This window comes from Myxocyprinus asiaticus, chromosome 2 (assembly GCF_019703515.2).
Source record: "Myxocyprinus asiaticus isolate MX2 ecotype Aquarium Trade chromosome 2, UBuf_Myxa_2, whole genome shotgun sequence".
Classification (NCBI taxonomy): Eukaryota; Metazoa; Chordata; class Actinopteri; order Cypriniformes; family Catostomidae; genus Myxocyprinus; species Myxocyprinus asiaticus.
The window spans coordinates 21,749,509-21,771,500 of NC_059345.1; the positions used below are offsets into that span (position 1 = coordinate 21,749,509).

Genomic DNA, 21,992 nt, shown 5'->3' on the forward strand with positions numbered 1-21,992 from the left:
AGATAATCATTAATTGTTAACATCGATGAAACATTAATTAAAATTAACACTAGCTTATTGATCATTCAAATTCAACAATCATCAAAGATAATTATCAATTATCAAAAATCAATAGAATATTAATAAGAACTAACATTGATGGGGCACCACCCTGGAATCAGGGACTAATAACCAGATAGTATAACAGTCTCAATATTAGATTGTTTTCTTAGGAAAATCGACATCCGAAGAATATCGATTTTCGGGAAAAAAACAATGAATGAAGGCTTGAATCCGAGCACTGACATCCCGTCAGCATGACACAGGTGTATGCAAAACAAACCAAAACACTTCTCTTTGTAATATAACAAAGTTTATTTATGCAGTAATATCAATTAATAATTAATATAATGCAGTCAATAAACTTCCGACTTACAACTACAAACTAAACAGTGATATGATTAGATATGGAAATCAAAATAATCCTATAACACATGAGGGTGTGTGTGTGTGAGAGCGAGTGTGTGTGTGTGTGTGTGTGTGTGTGTGTGTGTCTGTGTGTGTAAGGAGGGACGCGCACAAAATGGCGGACGTGACTCTCGTGGAGAGTATGTCACGCGAGACTTCCGGCCAGAGAATATGGCCATGAATGTGGGCGGAGAGAAAACAGTCAATGGCGTCTACCAGTTACCGCGTGTATCTGCTTGTACGATAGCTTAGGGACAAAGCTGAGCATGTGTGTGTGTGGTTAGTACAAGAGAGAGAGAGCGAGAGAGAATTAAGTGACGGCCCCAAAGCTGGTTTTGCGATCGTGGGAGAGAAAGCAGCTGTTAGTTTATGACTCAGAGATGCGGTGGACAGCTCGCAAACCGTCCCGCGGTCTTTGATTCTTTAATGGATAAACTCAGTTTGCCGGTCTCACCCGCGATGGCGGAAATGCACAACAGTCCAATGTAGTTGGACTACAATACAGCAAATCTCATTCGTGATAATTAATACCCTGAGTATTAGCCGCAATGAGCGGACTCGGTGGTCCGTAAACTGTACAAGCAATAACCTTGATACACAAGAATAACACACTATAATATTCTATCTCTGCCCAGACGTAAACCTCTTACTTGAAACGTATGAGGAGGTAGAATGTGTGTTCATCCATCATTTAACTCCAACTCGGTTCCTCGAGGCTCGGGTGATGACGGGAGGCCGTTTCCTCGCTCTGTCGGCGGGCGGTACGGCTGCTGATTCTCGGTGGGCTGGCGGAGAAATCAGCGACGTCGACTTGATTGAAGATGGAAGAGAAATCTTTCCTCTCTTCACTTCTGCAGGCAAACGGATGAAGATACGGATTGCTCAGCGGTCTCCTTCGGATCCGTTAAAGTGTTCGGTGGCACACAAAGTAATCTCAACTCGTCCAGTAAGATGGAGATTGTATGGCACAGTTTCAAGTCGGACGTTACTTCCTTGTGCCATGAGGCTACACCTGAGAGCAGCGATGAGCTGCGTCTACGCACGGCAAGCAAAGATGCTGGAAGCAAATCCCGGAAGCATTTCAGAGGTATTTCTACTCCTGATGATGTCATGGTTGAGGTGTGTTCTGTTGTGTGCCTCATCCAATAGGAGTTGAGAGTTCGATCCTTTAGTGAGCAAGGCATCATGGGATTTGTAGTCTGTTTTGGACTCCCTTTGTTTGATTTTGGCGTGATATTTAACGGTAAAATTTATGAATTGGTATTTGGGCCTGAGTTAGGTTTTATGACTGTGTTAGGCCTGCCTTTGTCTTCTATCTGAATACATGCTCAACAGCTCTAGTGCATTTAGTAATTTCATTCAGTATCTCATCAGATCCAAATGCATTTTAAGTTTTAATAAGCTATTTAAGCTTTTGCTAGGTAATGCAGAAATGTAACCAATTCTAATTATCCTAATTGCTGATTCTAACACCTCGGCTTGTTAGGATTCTCTTTCTGATTTCTCTTTTTTTTTCTGGCCTCCCCTGCATTCAGTTTTTCTTTTGTTTTCTCCTCCTTGCCCTTATTTTTTCCTGATTTTCAGAGCCCCCATCCACTCTTATACTGTATAAGCGAAACTCAGCAGTAGCTCTCTCTATTACACACACAGGAGTTTCCTATCAGCCCCAAGGCTGTCTCCCTGACCGAACTGTGCGGCCGTTTCGACCAAGGCAACACCAAGTGAAGCAACAGCATTCTCCCCACCACCGTGCGTCATGCCTGCACAGGTTACCACGGCAACTTGTGACACTGAAACCAGCTGTGATTGCTCTTGACACATGCCAGTCATTCAGTCCAACAAATCATTGTCTCCCTTTTTGCATGCCCAGAGTGTTCTGTCTGTTTTGAAGCTAAAACAGTCTAATTCCTTCCTCCATTGGCCAATATCAGTGGGGGCCCTGAATTGGGCTTGAATTTATGTTTGTATGTATGGAGGTGTGATGTAGTTTAGAGTGTGAGCAGTCTAATCATGGTTTGCAGTGGCTCAATATGGTTGCTATCTGTTGCCTGCATTCCCTCCTCCCCGCTCAGAGAGGGAAGATGGCCCAGAGGAGATGTGACACTTCCTGTTGCTGTGTGTGACAGGTCTGGTGTTACATACTTACACAGGCAGCCAGCAGGCCTGCTGCTTCCAGTCAGAGCATGTATGTAGAAGACAGATGGAGCTGTGTTGTATTTTATTGTTTTGAGTTCAGTAAATGAGACACACATGGGCAGATAAAGGGACAGGAAAAGATAAATGATCAATTAGTGGCTTCACCACAATTGCCTGCAAGTCTCTCTGATGCCTGTGAAATAGAACTCAGGAAATGGGACTGACAGAGAGAAGAAGAGAAAGAGAAAATGAAAATAGAGACAAAGAGATCCAATGTGTATTAGAAATGTCAGATTAATTATTTTGTGTGAATGTGTGTGTAAGTGTAGTGATAACATTCCCTCCCTGTGTGGCCGAGCTCAGATGAGAAGCCAGATGAGAAGTGGATTGTGTTTGATGGGCCAGTGGACACACTGTGGATCGAGAGCATGAACTCTGTAATGGACGACAACAAAGTCCTCACACTCATCAACGGAGAGAGAATCTCCATGCCTGAACAGGTACTGGTTCCTGATTCCAAATCTGATAGTGTGTATGCCACCTCACAAACCCATCACAGTACAACATGGAGCGTGTGCTTGATTAATTATTACCTGCCCTTAATACAGTTGTTCATCATTTATTGAGTGAATCCCAAGAAGTGAGAAATTAAATTTTGCATTAAGAAAATGAAACTATTAGGACAATTAGTAAGATTCTTAGCATTGCGACATTATTTTTGTGACAAGTAAGCACATTTTGTCCCAAAATTGTCATTAAAAAAATCTCATTCTCATAATGGTAATACAGTAATGAAAATCATCCTTTCTGTTCACTCTCAGAAAATTTTTTTCTATAAGGCTGCATCTTATCCAATTTTAGTGAGAGCGCTGATTCGAAGTGCAGTTATCATGCCAGCGCAAAGCTGTACTGTATGTTAATGAAGTGGCGCAAATTGCAATTTGCTATTATCTTTAGAAATAGGTAATTGCGCTGTCCAAACTATCTGCGGCTCGCAGACTGCTCTGATGAGAGCTTTTGGAAATAGAACAGAATTTGGCCTGCTATTGAGAAATTATATGAAATTCATATTCTGAGCACTGGGTGTCGCTATCTCGTACAGCCACATTTCACAGCGCATCGTCTCCACTGGTGCATTCCCTTTGCAGTCGCCACCAGCTTCATCCATTGGAAGAGTTCAGGAGTTTGGAGTCCTCCAGATTTCCACGGATAAAGCGGCATGCAAAAAGTATGATGCATTTGTTATATGACTTGTTTCGGGTTAGATAGTTACTCATGTACTTGTTCTCGATAAAATGTCCCAATACCACGTATCATGTTTCGTACAACTGAGTAGAGCTGCCGTGCCGTTGTGCAGCGCGAACGGCCGCACCGAGTTTATTGAGCGTGCAAAGACCTGCGTGAGCTGAGCACACTCTCCTAGAACATCCTCTGTAGTGCTGGGAAGTTTAATTAACTGTTGTGTTGTTGTGACATGAAAAATGATTCACAGATTTCTCAGTGCCATTTGAGAGTGAGGACATAAGAGAGTGCACTCAAAACTTTCATGCATCTCTGCCTGGACTGCGAACGCTCAGCCAGTGATTGCGGATCAATCAAATAAAAGGGAGCTCAATCATTATGATCAAATAAAAATCAATTAACAACAAAACAGAAACTTTGAATTTCTAAAAAAATAAAGAGTAATATCTTGAATCACATCATAGCAGGAAAATGAAACTTATTCTGATTATTGTTATGCGTCACACCCAAAACTGCTTGTGCTTTGCAGTGACACTTAATGGACGTCAAAAAATAAAAAATGCAAAATCCAAGGGCATTGAAAGTAACAAACTGTTACCCAGTATAATATGTTACATAACTGCATTGTCAAAAATGAACTTTTCAATAAAGTGGCCATTAATTAACCTCTGGATTCAACTTTCAGTGGCATTTTTTTTAAACATATAAATGTACTGTCATTTTTTTATTCAAAACATATTTTATGTGATAGTGTGTAATGCCACTCTTAAAGCATTGCATTATTTCATTTAAGAACTATATCAGATAATGGGGGAAAAAAACAGATAGCAGGGCATTTTTTGCCCCTACATTTTTTTTTTTTACTTTTGGGGGTATTTTTGCCCAGAGCCCCCCTTAATTTCTGACCCTGCATCACTGTTCTATTACAAGCGTTCTTGTTGAGAGAAATATCCTTTATTAACATAAAGTGTGATTAAAACATGCATAATATTAAGCATGCAATATAAAGATGATGCAATAGTGGCATCTAGACTTTTTTCCCCATTATTACGGTGATGCGACCCGCAACACCTTTTCTTTTTGTTTTGTTTTTTTGCACCTGGCCCCCAGTAGAAAAAGTTTGGACACCCCTGCGCTAAGATGTCTGAAAACCACATCTATTCTTGGTGCAAAGTCTAAACTCAGCATTTGTTCCTGCATTTGCAGTTTGGAGACTGTATTTTCAGCTGAACTCACAATACTATACTAGCCATTATCTGTTTCAGTAGATCAGTATGATTAATTATACTTGCATTCTCTATAATTTAAGGGAGTCTATATTCAATTAGTCCTGACAAGCACCAGTTTTCCCATGCGTGTATAAGTAGCGTATCACTGTCATAGAGAAATGCCTAACATTTAACAAGGATGCAGTTAATGCGCAAAAGAACGTAAGTCTATATTTCAATTCTTTTAATGAATTGCATAAAGCCCCTTTATTGAACTATTAAAGGGATAGTTCACCCAAAAATGAAAATTATCTCATCATTTACTCTTATGCCATCCCAGATGTGTATGACTTTCTTTCTTCAGCAGAACACAAACAAAGCTTTTTAGAAGAATGTCTTAGCTCTGTTGGTGCTTTCAATGCAAGTGAATGATGACCAGAAATCTTAAGGTCCAAAAAGTAGATAAAAGCAGCATAAAAGTAATCCATAAGACTCCAGTGGTTAAATCCATATCTCCAAAAGCAATATGATAGGTGTGGGTGAGAAACAGATCAATATATAAGTCTTTTTTTACAATAAATCTCCACTTTCAGATGTGAAAGTGAAACTAAACAAGTGCCACAAGTGACTTTCAGATGTGAAAGTGAAAGTGGAGATTTATAGTAAAAAAGGACATAAATATTGTTCTGTTTCTCACCAACATTTATCGTATTGCTTTTGAAGATATGGATTTAACCACTGAAGTCTCATGGAATGCTGCTTTTATCTGCTTTTTGGACCTACAGATTTCTGGTTACCATTCACTTGCATTGAAAGGACTAACAGAGCTGAGATATTCTTCAAAAATATATCTTTGTTTGTGTTCTGCAGAAGAAAGTCATACACATCTGGGATGGCATGGGACGGTGAGTAAATGATGAGAAAATTTTCATTTTTGGGTGAACTAGACTTACAGGTAAAGAACCTCCAAATTTAAATGCACTTGACCTATGGACTATGGTCCATAGTCACGATGTTAAAAATCTTAAAGGTTCAAAAATAGGCTTAATTTTCTTTATGAAAAATATAATTTCTTCTTTTTTTTTCTTCTTTTTTTTTTATTATGTACTTGACAGGTTTTGTGAGTCACCCTTTAGCAGTGTAATTCAACTAAAGGAGAGTTGTATGGGTATTTTGCCTTTATATTTCACTATGATTGAGAATGTCTGTTGCAGGTTTCGTTATTATTTGAAGTCGAGGATCTAGCCGTTGCGTCCCCTGCTACCGTGTCTCGCTGTGGTATGGTTTACAATGACTACTCTGATTTGAGCTGGAAGCCCTACGTTCAGTCCTGGATGGAAAAACGGCTGGAGGTTTGAGAAACAAAACTTCCATGTGATTAATCATTTGGCAAAGTGCTTTATTTTGTAATCATTTCTTTCTTTCTCTCTCAGGTTGAAATGGATCATCTAAAGCAGCTGTTTGAGCAGTACATGGAGAAGACTCTCACTTTTAAGAAGACTAACTGTAAGGAACTGGTGACCATCAGTGAACTGAATGGAGTTTCATCGCTGTGTAGACTGTACGACTCACTGGCCACTCCAGAGAATGGGGTCAGAACACTTAAACCTCATTTATGGATACAAACCACATTATCACTGTAGAGGTGATACATTTTAAAATGATGGTTTTGTTTATAGTCAGGGTGTATGACCAAAACTGAAAATTCTGAAATCATCTACTCACGCTCATGTCGTTCCAAACCCATATGGCTTTCTTCCGTGGAACACAAAAGAAGGGATTTTTATGAACGTGATGGTCTTTGATTTCCATACAATGGCAGTTGATAGTGACTCACTTTAAAGCTTAAAAAAGGACACAAAAGTGTTATAAAGCAGTACATGTGACTCGTGCATCATATTTCAAGTCCTCTAAAGGCATACAGTAGGTAAAATTTTCATATTTGGTTAACTATTCCTTTAAGCCTGAAGAACAAGTCAGACCCAATTTAGACTCCCACACTTAAACTGTCTTTCCCTCTGGCTGGTCAGGTGAATCCAGCGGACTCAGAACACTTTGGCCGTATGGTGGAGCTCTGGTTCATCTTCAGTCTCATATGGTCTGTGTGCGCTTCTGTAGATGAGGATGGACGCAAGAAGATTGACACCTTTCTACGTGAAATAGAAGGAAGTTTTCCAAACAAGGTATACATTGGCCTCAAAAAGTATTTGGACACTTAATTTTCATTGCATTAGGTACCAAAATCACAAATCAAGTGGACCATTAACTATGAACATGTTTCACTGAGTCTGACAACCAGGAAGTGTCCAAATACTTTTTGTCTTCATTTTAAACAGTATATCTATTATTTTATAATTTACAGCCTAATAAACTACTTTTTGTGAAAAGTTTTTCTTTAGTATGCTAGTGCTATCTTTATTAACAATAAAAATCCCACTTGGTTTGATATTTTGTTTTCTAATGCAGCAGCATTTATACACTTGTGAGTCATAAGCATCCAAATACTCTTTGGGACCACAGTGTTTGTGCACATAATAAATGTATGTATAGGTAATAAATGTAAATGTATGCACACACATGCTAAAGTAACACAAGAAAACTAATGCTAATGTTCTGCGTCTCAAACCATTTTTAAGCCATACTGCCTACAGAAATAAATCTATTACTTGAGAAATAATAAACTTATATTAAACCTCAGAACACCATCTACGAGTACTATGTGGACACCAAGAATAAGACGTGGGCATCATTTGAGGACAAGCTGCCCAAGGGCTGGCGCTACGCTTCCAAGTGAGTGTGTTATTTTGCCCCATAGTCCCCCTGTTCAGGGGTCTCTGCCAGCCACCTGCGGGTGCAAACAATGGCATCTCGCCTGGCTTCCTCCCATACTTCTGAATTCCACTTCTATTCGTATATTTCATCTTTTTTTTATCCTCCTTCGTCTCACTCTTACTTACCCTGCTCTCATTTGTCATGTCAGTCCAACTCGTTCCTCTTCATTGTCCTTTGTCCTCTTGGCTCACTGTACTCCCTCTTTGTCGGCTGTCCATTTTTCCATACCCTTCTACCTGACTCTTTTTTTATCCCTCTCTTCAATTGAAATGTCTCGCTACATCTTTCAATTTTCAGTCTTTCACTCAGGACTTTTTCACCTCCTCTTCCTCCGTATTCTCATTCATCCTGCGCTCTCAACTCTATTTCCTTCCACCCCCTTTCTCTCTCTCTCTCTCTCTCTCTCTCTCTCTTTCTTTATCTCTCTCTCTCTCTCTCTCTCTCTCTCCATATTCTATATTTTCCCTTCATTGATTTTCCTCTTTTTAAAGCAAACCTCAGACATCCCATTTTTAACTTTCTCATTGTCATATTCTTTAATTATCATCTGTCTTTCTCTCTCTTTCAGTTTCAGTTTTCAGTTTTAAAGTGCTTTATTAGTATGATCAATATTTGTACATTCGTATTGCTTAATTATTTACAGCTAAGCTGCACACCATTAAATTGGGGCAAAACAGAAACAGTGCACAACAAAGTACATCAATTAAGAAAATAAAAAACTGTACAGTGTAATTGACCAAAAAATAATGTATGCCATTAAATAATAAAAAAGAAACTACCACTAAAGGAAAAATGAAAATAAATAAATAAATAAAGGAAAGGAAAATAAGGAAGAGCAATAGCTATAGTTTTATAGTGGTTTAGTGATGGAGACATTCACTCAAGTCAGACTGAAGTCTTGAGGCCCGGGTGTACTTTTGTGCACATGTGCCAATGATGCGCTCAGACGAGGACTGTCTATGTGTCGAGAAAATCTGGCCGTATGCAAACAATCCGCGCAGACTGTGCTGATGACGAACTTTACGTCACGCATACTTTGCGCGGAGCAATCAGCAATGCCGACAACCAAAGTATAGCCTTTATACTATGGCAGACAGACATACTGTGCTACTATCACCACAGTCCTTGTGTTCACCAAATAAGTTTTGCATTGTTTGGGATCAGTTTAATTTTGTGGTAAAATGCTTCCCAGATGTGTGTGTATCTTGTGCATTTTATCAGAAAATGCAGCTCTAGTTTTGATAAAAAAAATAAAATTCTGATGATTGGGAAGGTTAATGTTATTAAAATGAATTGCATTCCAAAATTTAACTATCTGCTACAATCTCTCCCTGTAGATGTCCCTCTCTCTTATTTTAAGCAATTTGATAGCATAGTGAAGTCCTTCATTTGGAATGGTAAACGTCCCAGGTTAAATTTCATTAAATTACATAGGCCGATTGACAAAGGTGGGTTAGGCCTACCCAATATTTTATTTTATTATTATGCATTCGGTCTTAGACATTTGGTTCATTGGTCGCTTCCACCTGAGAGAGCTCCTCCCTGGTTTTGTATTGAAAAGGAAGTTCTTGCCCCTATCTCGCCACTGCAAAGCCTTTCAATTAAACTAGCTGGAGAGGTTAAGTCGCACCCTGTTATTTTGCATTTGCACTCGATATGGACAAAAGTGTCCAGAGTGTTTAATTCTGATATTTATTTAAACGTAGCCTCGAGCATATGGCTAAACCCTAAACTATGTATTAATAAGTCCCCTTTCTGTTGGTCAGATTGGATTGTGATGGGGGGTTAATACACTTGGTGACCTGTATGAGGGTGGAGTATTGAGGTCTTTTGAAAATTTGATTCAACATTTTGGGATTCCCAGATCTCAATTTTATAAGTATTTACAGCTGCGCCACCTGCTCTGCTCTGTTTTTGGGAGTAGCATACACCCCCCTCAAGCGGCAGATACTCTGGAAGTGGTGATTGCTGCTTTTGGGAAGGGTCATGAGGCATCAGTGTATTACTCCTTGTTAATTCAGAGTCTGGAGGACCGAGCTTTAAATTCTCTTAAAAGATTATGGGAGAAAGATTTAAACTTGGTATTGGAGGATGGAGTGTGGGCAAGGATTCTAAAAAACATAAAGTCTGCATCTAGAGATGCAAGGGTTCGCCTTATGCAATTTAAGATTTTACATAGATTTTATTGGACCCCCTCTAGATTGTATAGGCTTGGTCTTAAGGACACACCCGTCTGCTGGCGATGCCATGCTGAAGATGGAGACACCATCCATGTATTTTGGGGGTGCCTTAAGATCCAAGAATTTTGGCTGAAGGTGCAAAGTTTTGTGTGTGATGTGCTGGGCACTCAGGTCTCGTTCTGCCCCAGACTCTGCATTTTGGGAGATAGGGAGGTCTTGGATTTAGTAGATAAGTACATGAAAGACTGGGTTTTGACCGGTGTGATGATTGGTAGACAGATTATTTTGAGGAGTTGGAAGTCGGATGGAGCACCCTCGTTCCCGGAGTGGTGCGCGGAGATGGGGAGGGTGGCTGCCTTCGAGGAGGGGTCGAGCATTAGGATGGGGGTTAGGGAAACTTACAATAAGAAATGGGGCAATTATTTAGCATTTTTGAGGGAATCTCGAGGTGGGGCGGTGGAGGGAGTAATTTAGAGTTTTTTATTTATTTTATTTTTTTTAAATTACTATTATACTTGTTTATTGTATGTTATTTTATGTTGTTGTTTTAGTTTTCTGTGTGTGTGTGTGTGTCTATATTCTATTGACCACAGGGGTGTTCGTGGGGGGGTCAGGGTGGGTTGAGAGTTTGGTAGGGGGAGGGGATATAGTGGGGGTTTAATGTTAAAAGGTTTTGATTCATTATATAGATGTTGTTGTATTTCTTGTGTTAATTTATGAATCAATAAAAAATGTTAATAACAAAAAAAAAAAAAAATTCTTGTGGCAGCAATGTTTTCCTGAGTCTGCCCATTTCTAGAGCAAAGTTACTTCCACTGAGTCTCTCTCTTTCTCTGCAGTGCTCCGTTCTATAAGATCATGGTGCCCACAGTGGACACAGTGCGGTATCATTACTTGGTAAAGACTCTTGTGTGCGCTCAGCACCCTGTGCTTCTGACGGGTCCAGTGGGGACGGGAAAGACTTCTGTGGCCCAGAGTATCCTGCAGAGCCTGGATTCAGGCACATGGGCCACATTAACGGTCAACATGTCCTCACAGGTGATAACAATTGCTATTTGTATTGATAATAATGCTGTGACAATCTTTGACCTCAACAATAAAAGTAACACATTTCGGTTTTGGGAGATGATGTAGCCTAGTTGTTAAAAGTGCACTGACAGTTTTTAAGGTTTAAATCTAAAATAATGAAGTACTGTACATTAAAACACTTCAGTCATATTAATGGCCTAGAAAAAGCTGTTTTGTTCGACCGTATATAAGGAATGGTGGTCACCATGCTGACATATGATCAAATAAATGCTACTCACATGGTCACAGCCTTGATAAACCCCTTTTAATTGAACACTTTTGGTTGCAGAATAGGGTATTCTATAATGGAATTGGTAACTAAAAACAGTATAAAGTGCAAGACTATATGTGTGTGTGTTACGTCTGTAATGAGTCATTGATCAGATGGCCCAACCTGACGAGTAGTAATTACAATAGGCTGTGAGATCGCTACCGTCGTCACAATCATCATCAATCTCCGCCACTAACGTCATCATTATCATTTTTTAAAAAGTTTTCCACCATCCCTCAAACCGTTGATTTTTAATTATTTTTTACATTTCAATATGTTTTACAATGATGAAATTCCAGTTACACAGCGACTCTAAGGCAACGTTCACATGAGTAACCACATGCAGTTATTTTGCTAATTTTACACCTCTCATCCACACTAGATGTAATTTTCCTCAAACGAAAATGGAGACTTTCGAAAATACTCTTCATAACCGCATTCTTTGGAAAATGATGATGTTAGGAAAATCAAAACTGAGTTCTCTTTTTGTTTGGTATCTTACTATGGGAATCGCCTGGTGCGTGACCAATCCTGGAAGCACCAGTAACATCATGTCTGTCAGTTAACAGACCAATCAAGGCAGTGATAAGGGAGTGTAACCTCAGTCACTGCCATAGGTCCTTTCTTTATCCTTGTTCTCTTCACTGTGAAGATCATTGGAAGCTATCCTCAGCAGGGCTCACAGGGGAGTGGTCACTAAACTGTCCTTCTGTGAGCATATTTACTATCAGGGTGATTATTCCTTCTGCTGTTTTTCTTTTGTTTTATAAAGCGTTATAGCTATCTACTCTCCAGCACACTGTAACGGTGTCACATTTAGGAGATTATCACTAAACCAAGTGGCATGTCATGGTGAACTTCTTTAGTGTATTAAGTTTATTATTATGTCAACTACAAGCTCCTCGAGCGGTGGAGCAAAGGCGCGTGTGGATTGATGATTTCTCCGAAGGATTCCCTGGGGGTCAGACACGCATAAGGTGCACTCGTTCATCCCGCATTGTTCTCGATTCGTATTAAGTGTTTTGGAAAGGAGGGTGCCGGTCATGTCAAATATTGGAATCCTTGTTTTTCTCCGCCATCTGCAGAGGAAAAAAAAACCATACTCAGGAATGGCTCAGCTGGGGCGATCTGATGGATTAAGTCTCTCCCGATCTGTCTTCCTTCTTTCAGCCCCTTTTGCAAGGGAAAGAGAGGAGGAAAAGGAGGATTATGGTGAGGTTCTTCTTTTGATGTACGATGGGGAGGTGGATGAAGAGGATGCCAATCCTCCGACTAATCCTCCTTCCTTATTGGGCAGCGCATTGAATGAGTTCCCCTCTCCTGTACAGGGATATTACTTAAGGTATTTCATCATCCCCAAGAAAGGGTGAGGTCTCCGCCCCACTGTGGATTTGTGGGACCTCAACAGACACTTCAGAAAATACAAGTTAAAAATGCTCACGCTCAGAATGCTCTCTCAGTTTATTCCGTTTATTCATATTATCCTATAAGAATAAGTCTTACTGATTGCCCCAAACTGGTCGGAGAAACTGTGGTTGGCAGAGATGATACAACTCTTGTGCGGACAGCCCTGGCCCCTACCACTACACAAGGACCTTCTGTCACAAGCGTGGAGGGAAATATTTCACCCCACCCCGGACTGAGTAGCTCTTTCAGCCTGGCTCTTGAGAGGCTAAATTTAAGTGTGACAGGTTTACCCCCGAAGGTATTTAAAATGATTCAGAACTCGAGGGTGGCCTCAATATGCTCTGCGGGCTTTTCACCTGCCACCTTATTCCTATTTGGATGATGAGCGGCTTCACTGTTTGTGTCCAGTTCGTAGTCTACGTTTGAACGTGGAAAAAAACGAAGGCATTAAAGTAATCAACTTTTCATTTCGTGGGCTGATTCTCATAAGGACAGACCCATATCTCGACAGCACCTATCTCATTGGGTAGTGTTGGCTATTATATTATAGCCTGTGGTTATAATACCTGAGAGCTCATTTTACCAGAGGTATGGCTACCTAGTGGCCGCTGTTAATGGGCGTTTCAGTCCAGGACATTTGTGCGGTGGTGAATTGGGCATTGCCTCACTCTTATGTCTGATTTTATAGACTGGATGTTACAGAGCCGTCATTGACTCAGTCCTTGGTGTGGGTAGTCAATCTGCCGATGTATAAAAAAAACACAAAACAACAACACAGTGAAAGCACAAGTGTGTTGTGTTCTTTGTTTCCCCCATCAATTCTTTGTGAATTTGTTTGGGTTTTCTGATATATTTGACACTACAAGTCGGGTGACAGGTCTGCTTTCAATTCCATATTCCGGAAAAATGGGAGTTGTCAATATCCCATAGTAAGATGCCGAACAAATGTTAGAAAGAGAACTTTAGGTTACTCGCCTAATCCCGGTTCTTTCATAACAAGAGTGAGGTATCTCACCACACTTCTCTCCTTGCAGTTTCATGCAGAAGAGATATTCGTAAAATGAAAAGGGACCCATGGCACTGACTTATATGAGGAAGTTGGGACTCCCTTATCACTGTTGTGATTGGTCTGTCAACTGACACATGTGGTGTTATTGGTGCTTTCAGGATTGGTCATGCTTGAGGTGATTCCCATAGTTACATACCTCACTCCTGTTATCAGAGAATCGGGGTTACATGAATAACCTAAAGTTTTCAAACTTCAGGATTAATGTGGACGTGGTCTCAGTCTAAACTGCAACAGTGCTCAACAACATTGTTTGGAGAAGATTAGAGGTTGTGCACACATGATGCATTCCTGTGTTAAAAAATTCCTGGAAGACAGACCACAAATGAATGTAACAGAACGGTCATAAGGTCATATTATTAACTGCCTTGAGATGCTGAAAGAACCGCAAGAGGCAATGCAAAAACCTTGTCCATCTGACATATATCTACATAGAAAATACAAAAAAAAAATAGCACAAATTAAACATGCTCCAACCCCTTTTGAGTAGGCAACATGCCCAAAATGCCCTAATAATAGTGTTGTTGTTATTCCTTTTCTCTCCCAGACTAGCTCTAATAATGTACAGGAGATAATTGAGTCTCGGATGGAGAAGAGGATTAAAGGTGTGTATGTGCCTGTCGGAGGGAAGAAGATGCTTGTGTTCCTTGATGATCTGAACATGCCTGCCATGGATGACTTTGGCTCCCAGCCTCCACTGGAGCTGCTCCGCCTCTGGATCGACTATGGCTTCTGGTATGATCGCCAGAAACAGACCCTCAAGTGTATGAAGGTAATTGTGTGTATTGATTTTTAATGCACAGGTTTATTAATTGTATATGTGCTAGATCTATGCAAGGCCGTAGCCATGTCTTGAACACTGGGGGAGGGGAACAAACCATTTTGGGGGTGGGGGATCGTGGGTGTTGATGTCACAAATGTATTGGTCCTCTGGTCCTTTAAGATAGAAAAGGCACCAAATGCAATAATTTTCTGAATAAATGCTTTAAATGCAATAAAGGCCCAAAATTTGATAATGTTTGGTTTAGAAAGATATATATTATTTTAAGTTCACACAGTACAAGACAAACACTGTGTCTGCATTGCTAGCAATTTGCCTGTTTCAGTCATCTTTTTTTTCTTTTTTGTGCTGTCTCAAAGAAAAGATGAATAGAATTTAAATTTCTTTTCATCACTGATGTATCTGTAAAATGACATGACTATGTCAGCTGGTTAGCAAAAAGAAAATACACAAAATTATTTACTACCCCAAGTTGTCCCTCATGGTGACCCCCCCCCCCCCGTACAATATTAACATAATCTTTTTCTTCAAGAACCCTAACTCTGCTTTTTTCCATACAAAAACAGTTCATATTGACCAGTACTCTCAAGGTCCAAAAAGAAGAAATGAAAATCATTATTAAAATACCATAAAAGTAGTCCTTACAACACAAAGCTATTATATATCCTCAGAAACCTTGGAATATAGTGCACAAGTCATATGGACTACTGTTATGATGTCTTCATACTGAACCTTTAATAGTGCTTTATAGAATTTGTCCTTTTTTAAGCTTGACAGCTCTGGCTCACTATAAACTGTTATTCTATGGAATAGAGCTTCTTAAAATATCTACAGTATTTTTATGTTCCAAGAAAAAGTAACAGCATATGGGTTTTGAACAACATAAGGGTGAGTAAATGAGTGAGTAAAAGTACATTTTCTGTTTTTAGGTGAACTACTCCTTTAACTGGTGGCTCAATTTTTGAGCACAAACCTGACAAGGACAAACTATAAAAAATGCCTATTTTAGGGGGCCCGGGTAGCTCAGCGAGTATTGACGCTGACTACCACCCCTGGAGTCACAAGTTCAAATCCAGGGCGTGCTGAGTGACTCCAGCCAGGTCTCCAAAGCAACCAAATTGGCCCAGTTGCTAGGGAGGGTAGCGTCACATGGGGTAACCTCCTTGTGGTCGCGATTAGGGGTTCTCGCTCTCAATGGGGCACGTGGTAAGTTGTGCGTGGATGTCATGCACAACGAGCCACATGAAAAGATATGCAGATTGGCTCAGAAGCAGAGGCAACTGATACTTTTTCTCCGCCACCCGGACTGAGATGAGTAACCGCACCACCATGAGGACCTACTAAGTAGTGGGAATTGGGCATTCCAAATTGGGAGAAAAGGGGATATAAAAAAAATGCCTATTTTAAAAGAAAACTCTTAGGAGATGCTGTTCAAAATTCAGAATAAATTAAAGATATAAAGAAATCTTACATTGATTTTAAATTATTACCAAATAATATTTGCATTAAAAATATATGACACTGTACTTGCAAAAACCTAAAAACACAATTGAAGCCACAAATCACAGGTCTAATGTTCTAGTTCTAATATTATGGTGACAACACTCTACTTTGTGTTTTATAGATAATTTTCTTAGACAATGTCAAGTGAATTTTCTAAAACGCTACTTCAAAAGCCTGCCAAATTACCACATTCATTCAGTTTCTTTACAATATATACACATTTGCTCTTTGTCTTAAGCCTGATATGCTGAAAACTACTCCGTTAATGTTTTTACATTCACAATTATGAATGACATACGAATAACGTACTGTAAATGACATATTGTCAATTCAAAATGTTGAATTTTGCCAAATGGATTTGCACCCTTGGAATTTACTGTCGGTTGGTACAACATTTAAATCATAAAATAGCGGGCAAATATTGCATGATTAGTTAGTTACACCTCACAACACTAACCTGAACTGCTTGCTGATGCATGCTGCTGGAATAATCCGCGAGATTCCCGCTTAGCTTCTGACAATTGAGTACACCGCCTTCATCGATTTGATTGGCTATCTCAAATGACATCAACGGGCAGTGTTAGACTACTCATCACTCTAAAAATGTAACGTTTTTAAACCATTATGTTATTCGTGCAACAACTTAATGACATTTAGACAGCGGTGCATAATGGACTGCAATCTGGCCATATCTGATTATTGGGGGGGACTTGTCCCCCTCAATGTATATTGCGGTTATGGCCCTGGATCTATGTTTAAAAACACTACCGGTCAAAAGTTTTGAAACACTTGACTGAAATGTTTCTCATGATCTTAAAAATCTTTTGATCTGAAGGCGTATGCTTAAATGTTTGAAATTAGTTTTGTAGACAAAAATATAATTGTGCCACCATATTAATTTATTTCATTATAAAACAAAAATTTAATAAAAAATAAATAAAAAAAAAGATTTTGAAATTCATGACTTGGACCAAATAATGAAGAAAAGCAGCCAATAAGTGCCCAACATAGATGGAAACTCCTTCAATACTGTTTAAAAAGCATCCCAGGGTGATACCTCAAGAAGTTAGTTGAGAAAATGTCAAGAGTACATGTCTGCAAATTCTAGGCAAAGGGTGACTACTTTGAAGATGCTAAAATATAACACAGTTTTGATTTATTTTAGATTTTGTTTAGTCACAACATAATTCCCATAGTTCCATTTATGTTATTCCATAGTTTTAATGACTTTACTATTATTATAAAATGTGAAGAAAAAAAAATTATAATAAAGAATGAGTAAGTGTTTCAAAACTTTTGACCAGTAGTGTACATGTTTTGTCTCTCCCTCTCTACTCTAAAAGGACATTTTCCTCCTGGCTGCTATGGGGCCTCCTGGTGGAGGAAGGACTCGCATATCAGGACGTCTGCTGAGCCGCTTTAATCTCATCAACATGACCTTCCCTACAGTGAGTAGAGTTTGAAACTTTTTAACAATCTAAATAAGTAGTGCACTACAGAATGTGGCTAGTTTTCTTATAACATGGAATTTACCAATGAAATAATACTGTATGCATTTAAAGTAGTGCTGTCAGTCAATTGCAATTTTAAAAATATGATTAATCTAATTATTTGTCATAGTTAATCACAATTACTTGCAGATTTTTAAAGTGCTAAAAACTCTATATATACTTCAAGGTGCATTATCAAAGTGCATTTATATCCTTCTTAGATAAAAAAAGAAAACAATATGTAACAATAATGCTTTATAAAATTTTTCCAAACAGTATAAAGATATAAATGCCCTAAAATAGCAATATTTCAAGTATCTTTTAATGTTTCCCAGTATCTAAATGCGAGGTTGACTAATTAAAAAAACTAGTCACCATAGGTTCCGTATTCATTGTAATATGCATTAAATCTCTTAAACCCTCATCCTTCATAATAGTGGCCAGCAGGCTGCAGCTATCCACTTTCGTTATGAAATTCACATGATTCGTATCAGGGCGTCAAGCACCACTTTAAACTCCACATAAAAAGCGCTGCAGAGTTCTGCTTTTAGCACTGGCACTGTCCACTTAATGATACTTCATCCAGATTGTCCGGTAATCATTAGCTGACACTTCGAAAAGATCAGTGGCAGATTAGCATCAACGGACCCTCCATGGAAGAACTCCAACAAGCTAGCCGGCCGCAACAATCCCTCATCAGGGCCAGGTGTGTTTTGTCATTTTGGTGATAATACAATGATACTTGCCATTCTTCTATGGTAATAAAATTGTGCCCTACAGAGGCTTCAAAGTACTTGATTACTGACACAATTACCATCTGGGTTTGTTTTGTACATCAGATAGCGTTAAGAGGTCCTTTCCCCATCTGTAAATAACTGACATAGAATTGCTGTGGATTGTTTGTTTGTGGTGCATGTGTCAGTGTAATGACCCCGGACACATCGCAAAGGTTCCGCCCTACTCTAACCAGTGTTTAGAACTTAAATGGAGCTGAATAAAATGTCACAATATAATGTCAAATTTGTAAATGCATTAATCAATCTAAAGGAAAAATTAACGCATTAAACATTTTAAATGAATCGCATGCATTAACGCGTTAATTTTGACAGCTCTAATTTAAAGTCAACATGTAATGAACAATGCTAATTCTAATTCTTGGACTAATTGTGCAGAATTTATTAGTGTTTGTTATTCTAAAGAAAACAAATGTTTAATATGTTACATATACAGTCGAAGTCAGAAGTTTACATACACCTTAGCCAAATACATTTAAACTCAGTTTTTCACAATTCCTTACATTTAATCATAGAAAACATTCCCTGTCTTAGGTCAGTTAGGATCACTACTTTATTTTAAGAACGTGAAATGTCACAATAATTGTAGAGAGAATTATTTATTTCAGCTTTTATTTCTTTCATCACATTCCCAGTGGGTCAGAAGTTTACATACACTTTGTTAGTATTTGGTAGCATTGCCTTTAAATTGTTTGTACTTGGGTCATTGTCCATTTGGAAGACCCATTTGTGACCGAGCTTTAACTTCCTGGCTGATGTCTTGAGATGTTGCTTCAATAAATCCACATAATTTTCCTTCCTCATGATGCCATCTATTTTGTGAAGTGCACCAGTCCCTCCTGCAGCAAAGCACCCACACAACATGATGCTGCCACCCCCATGCTTCACGGTTTGGATGGTGTTCTTCAGCTTGTAAGCCTCACCCTTTTTCCTCCAAACATAACGATGGTCATTATGGCCAAAGTGTTCGATTTTTGTTTCATCAGACCAGAGGACATTTCGATATAGGACTCGTTTTACTGTGGATATAGATACTTGTCTACCTGTTTCCTCCAGCATCTTCACAAGGTTCTTTGCTGTTGTTCTGGGATTGATTTGCACTTTTTGCACCAAACTACGTTCATCTCTAGGAGACAGAATGCGTCTCCTTCCTGAGTGGTATGATGACTGCGTGGTCCCATGGTGTTTATACTTGCGTACTATTGTTTGTACAGATGAAAGTGGTACCTTCAGGCATTTGGAAATTGCTCCCAAGGATGAAACAGACTTGTGGAGGTCCACAATTCTTTTTCTGAGGTCTTGGCTGATTTCTTTTGATTTTCCCTGATGTCAAGCAAAGAGACACTAAGTTTGAAGGTAGGCCTTAAAATAAATCCACAGGTATACCTCCAATTCAGTAAACCTCCTATCAGAATCTAATTGGCTAATTGTCTAAAGGCTTGACATAATTTTCTGGAATTTTCCAGGCTGCTTAAAGGCAGAGTTAACTTAGTGTATGTAGACTTCTGACCCACTGGAATTGTTATATAGTCAATTAAAAGTGAAACAATCTGTCTGTAAACAATTGTTGGAAAAAGTACTCATGTCATGCACAAAGTAGATGTCCTAAACAAATTGCCAAAACTATAGTTTGCTAATATTATATCTGTGGAGTGGTTAAAAAATGAGTTTTAATGACGTCAATCTAAGTGTATGTAAACTTCTGACTTCAACTGTAAATGTCTTATATGTAATCTTTGTAATCAAAATGTTATAAATTTCTCCGCCTCTGAAATTACTTTTCCATTTTCATATGTTCAATTGAATACTTGTTCAATTTAAAATGGTAATTTACATGTTTTTTTCACACTAACAAACCACTTTTCCTCTTCTTTTTTTTATCCTCTCTTTTTATCTTCTGTTTTATCCACCCCTCTTATTCCCTCTCCTCTTCTATACTTTCATCTGTCTCTCTCCAGGAGTCTCAGATAAAGCGTATCTACGGCACCATGATCAGTCAGAAGCTGCAGGAGTTTGAGGAGGATGTGAAGCCCATCGGGGAGGTTCTGACCCAGGCCACTCTGGAGCTCTACCATGCCATTACTGCCCGCTTCTTACCCACGCCCGCAAAAATACATTATCTCTTCAACCTCAGAGACATCTCCAAGGTACTTAACATCATGCATCCTTCGTGATTGTCTCTTATCTGGAAATGTGGCAAATTGTAGTTTAGGAACGCCCAGTCTGAGTGTTATATCACTTTGATGCAGGCCAATTAGATCCCAGTCTTATGGTACAAAGCATATCGGTCCACAGTTCCACTTTAACACCACAAGCCAAAGATATAGATGTGCTTAAGGAAAAGAGTGACTGACCAAAAAAATACTGTCTCTAAATTTCAATTTGAGACACACACACTCACATGCAAATTAACTCCTTATCAAAACACCCTTTAAAATCTTCTGATGCTACAATGACACTTGAAGTATTTCTTTTTTTAGCTTGATCAAACATAAAAAGAAATAATTTTTATACCTAACTAGAGGGCTTTGTATACATTAAATATCATCTTTTTCCTTTCCCAGGTGTTCCAGGGTTTATTGCGAGCACACAGAGACTTCCACGACACTAAGCAGAGCATCACACGCCTTTGGATTCATGAGTGCTTCAGGTAAAAACAGACACAGATACACACACACATATTCATGTGTTAGATGGAGGAAATGATAGGGTTTTGTGTGTGTTTCAGGGTCTTCTCTGATCGACTGGTGGATCATACAGACATGGAGACATTTGTGGGACTTTTGTCAGACAAACTGGCTTCCCATATTGATGTTCCCTACCACAGCATCTGCCCCAACAAACAGCCCCCTGTGTTTGGTACACATACAAACAGACACTGCAAATTTATGAACAACAGATATTTGTGTTTATGAAGTGTATGTACAGTATATGTACACTGGCAGCCAAAAGTTTGGAATAATGTACAGATTCTGCTCTTATGGAAAGAAATTGGTACTTTTATTCACCAAAGTGGCATTCAGCTGATCACAATGTATAGTCAGGGAATTAATAATGTGAAAAATTACTATTACAATTTGAAAAAAAAAAAAAAAAAAATTCAGAACTTCTTAAACTACTTCAAAGAGTTCTCGTCAAAAAAATCCTCAATGTGCAGCAGTGACAGCTTTGCAGATACTTGGCATTCTAGCTGTCAGTTTGTCCAGATACTCGGGTGACATTTCACCCCACGCTTCCTGTAGCACTTGCCATAGATTTGGTTGTCTTGTTGGGCTCTTCTCACGCATCTTACAGTTTAGCTGATCCCATAAAAGCTCAATGGGGTTAAGATCCATAACACTCTTTTCCAATTATCTGTTGTCCAATGTCTGTGTTTCTTTTCCCACTCTAACCTTTTCTTTTGTTTTTCTGTTTCAAAAGTGGCTTTTTCTTTGTAATTCTTCCCATAAGGCGTGCACCCCTGAGTCTTCTCTTTACTGTTGTACATGAAACTGGTGTTGAGCGGGTAGAATTCAATGAAGCTGTCAGCTGAGGACATGTGAGGCGTCTATTTCTCAAACTAGGGGC

The 21,992-nt window shown here is 39.1% G+C and overlaps 1 protein-coding gene across 1 annotated transcript in view; it reads left to right on the forward strand.

Moving 5' to 3' along the window:
* Positions 1-21,992, forward strand: part of dnah2 (dynein, axonemal, heavy chain 2) — a 299,507-nt gene that overhangs the window by 206,136 nt on the left and 71,379 nt on the right. Inside the window, exons 43-53 of the mRNA XM_051722679.1 lie at positions 2,947-3,083; positions 6,248-6,385; positions 6,467-6,625; positions 7,064-7,216; positions 7,732-7,823; positions 10,885-11,083; positions 14,405-14,629; positions 17,485-17,589; positions 20,384-20,572; positions 20,990-21,075; positions 21,154-21,284. Coding sequence (XP_051578639.1) covers positions 2,947-3,083; positions 6,248-6,385; positions 6,467-6,625; positions 7,064-7,216; positions 7,732-7,823; positions 10,885-11,083; positions 14,405-14,629; positions 17,485-17,589; positions 20,384-20,572; positions 20,990-21,075; positions 21,154-21,284 — 1,614 coding nt within the window. The remainder of the gene's footprint in view (positions 1-2,946; positions 3,084-6,247; positions 6,386-6,466; positions 6,626-7,063; positions 7,217-7,731; positions 7,824-10,884; positions 11,084-14,404; positions 14,630-17,484; positions 17,590-20,383; positions 20,573-20,989; positions 21,076-21,153; positions 21,285-21,992) is intronic.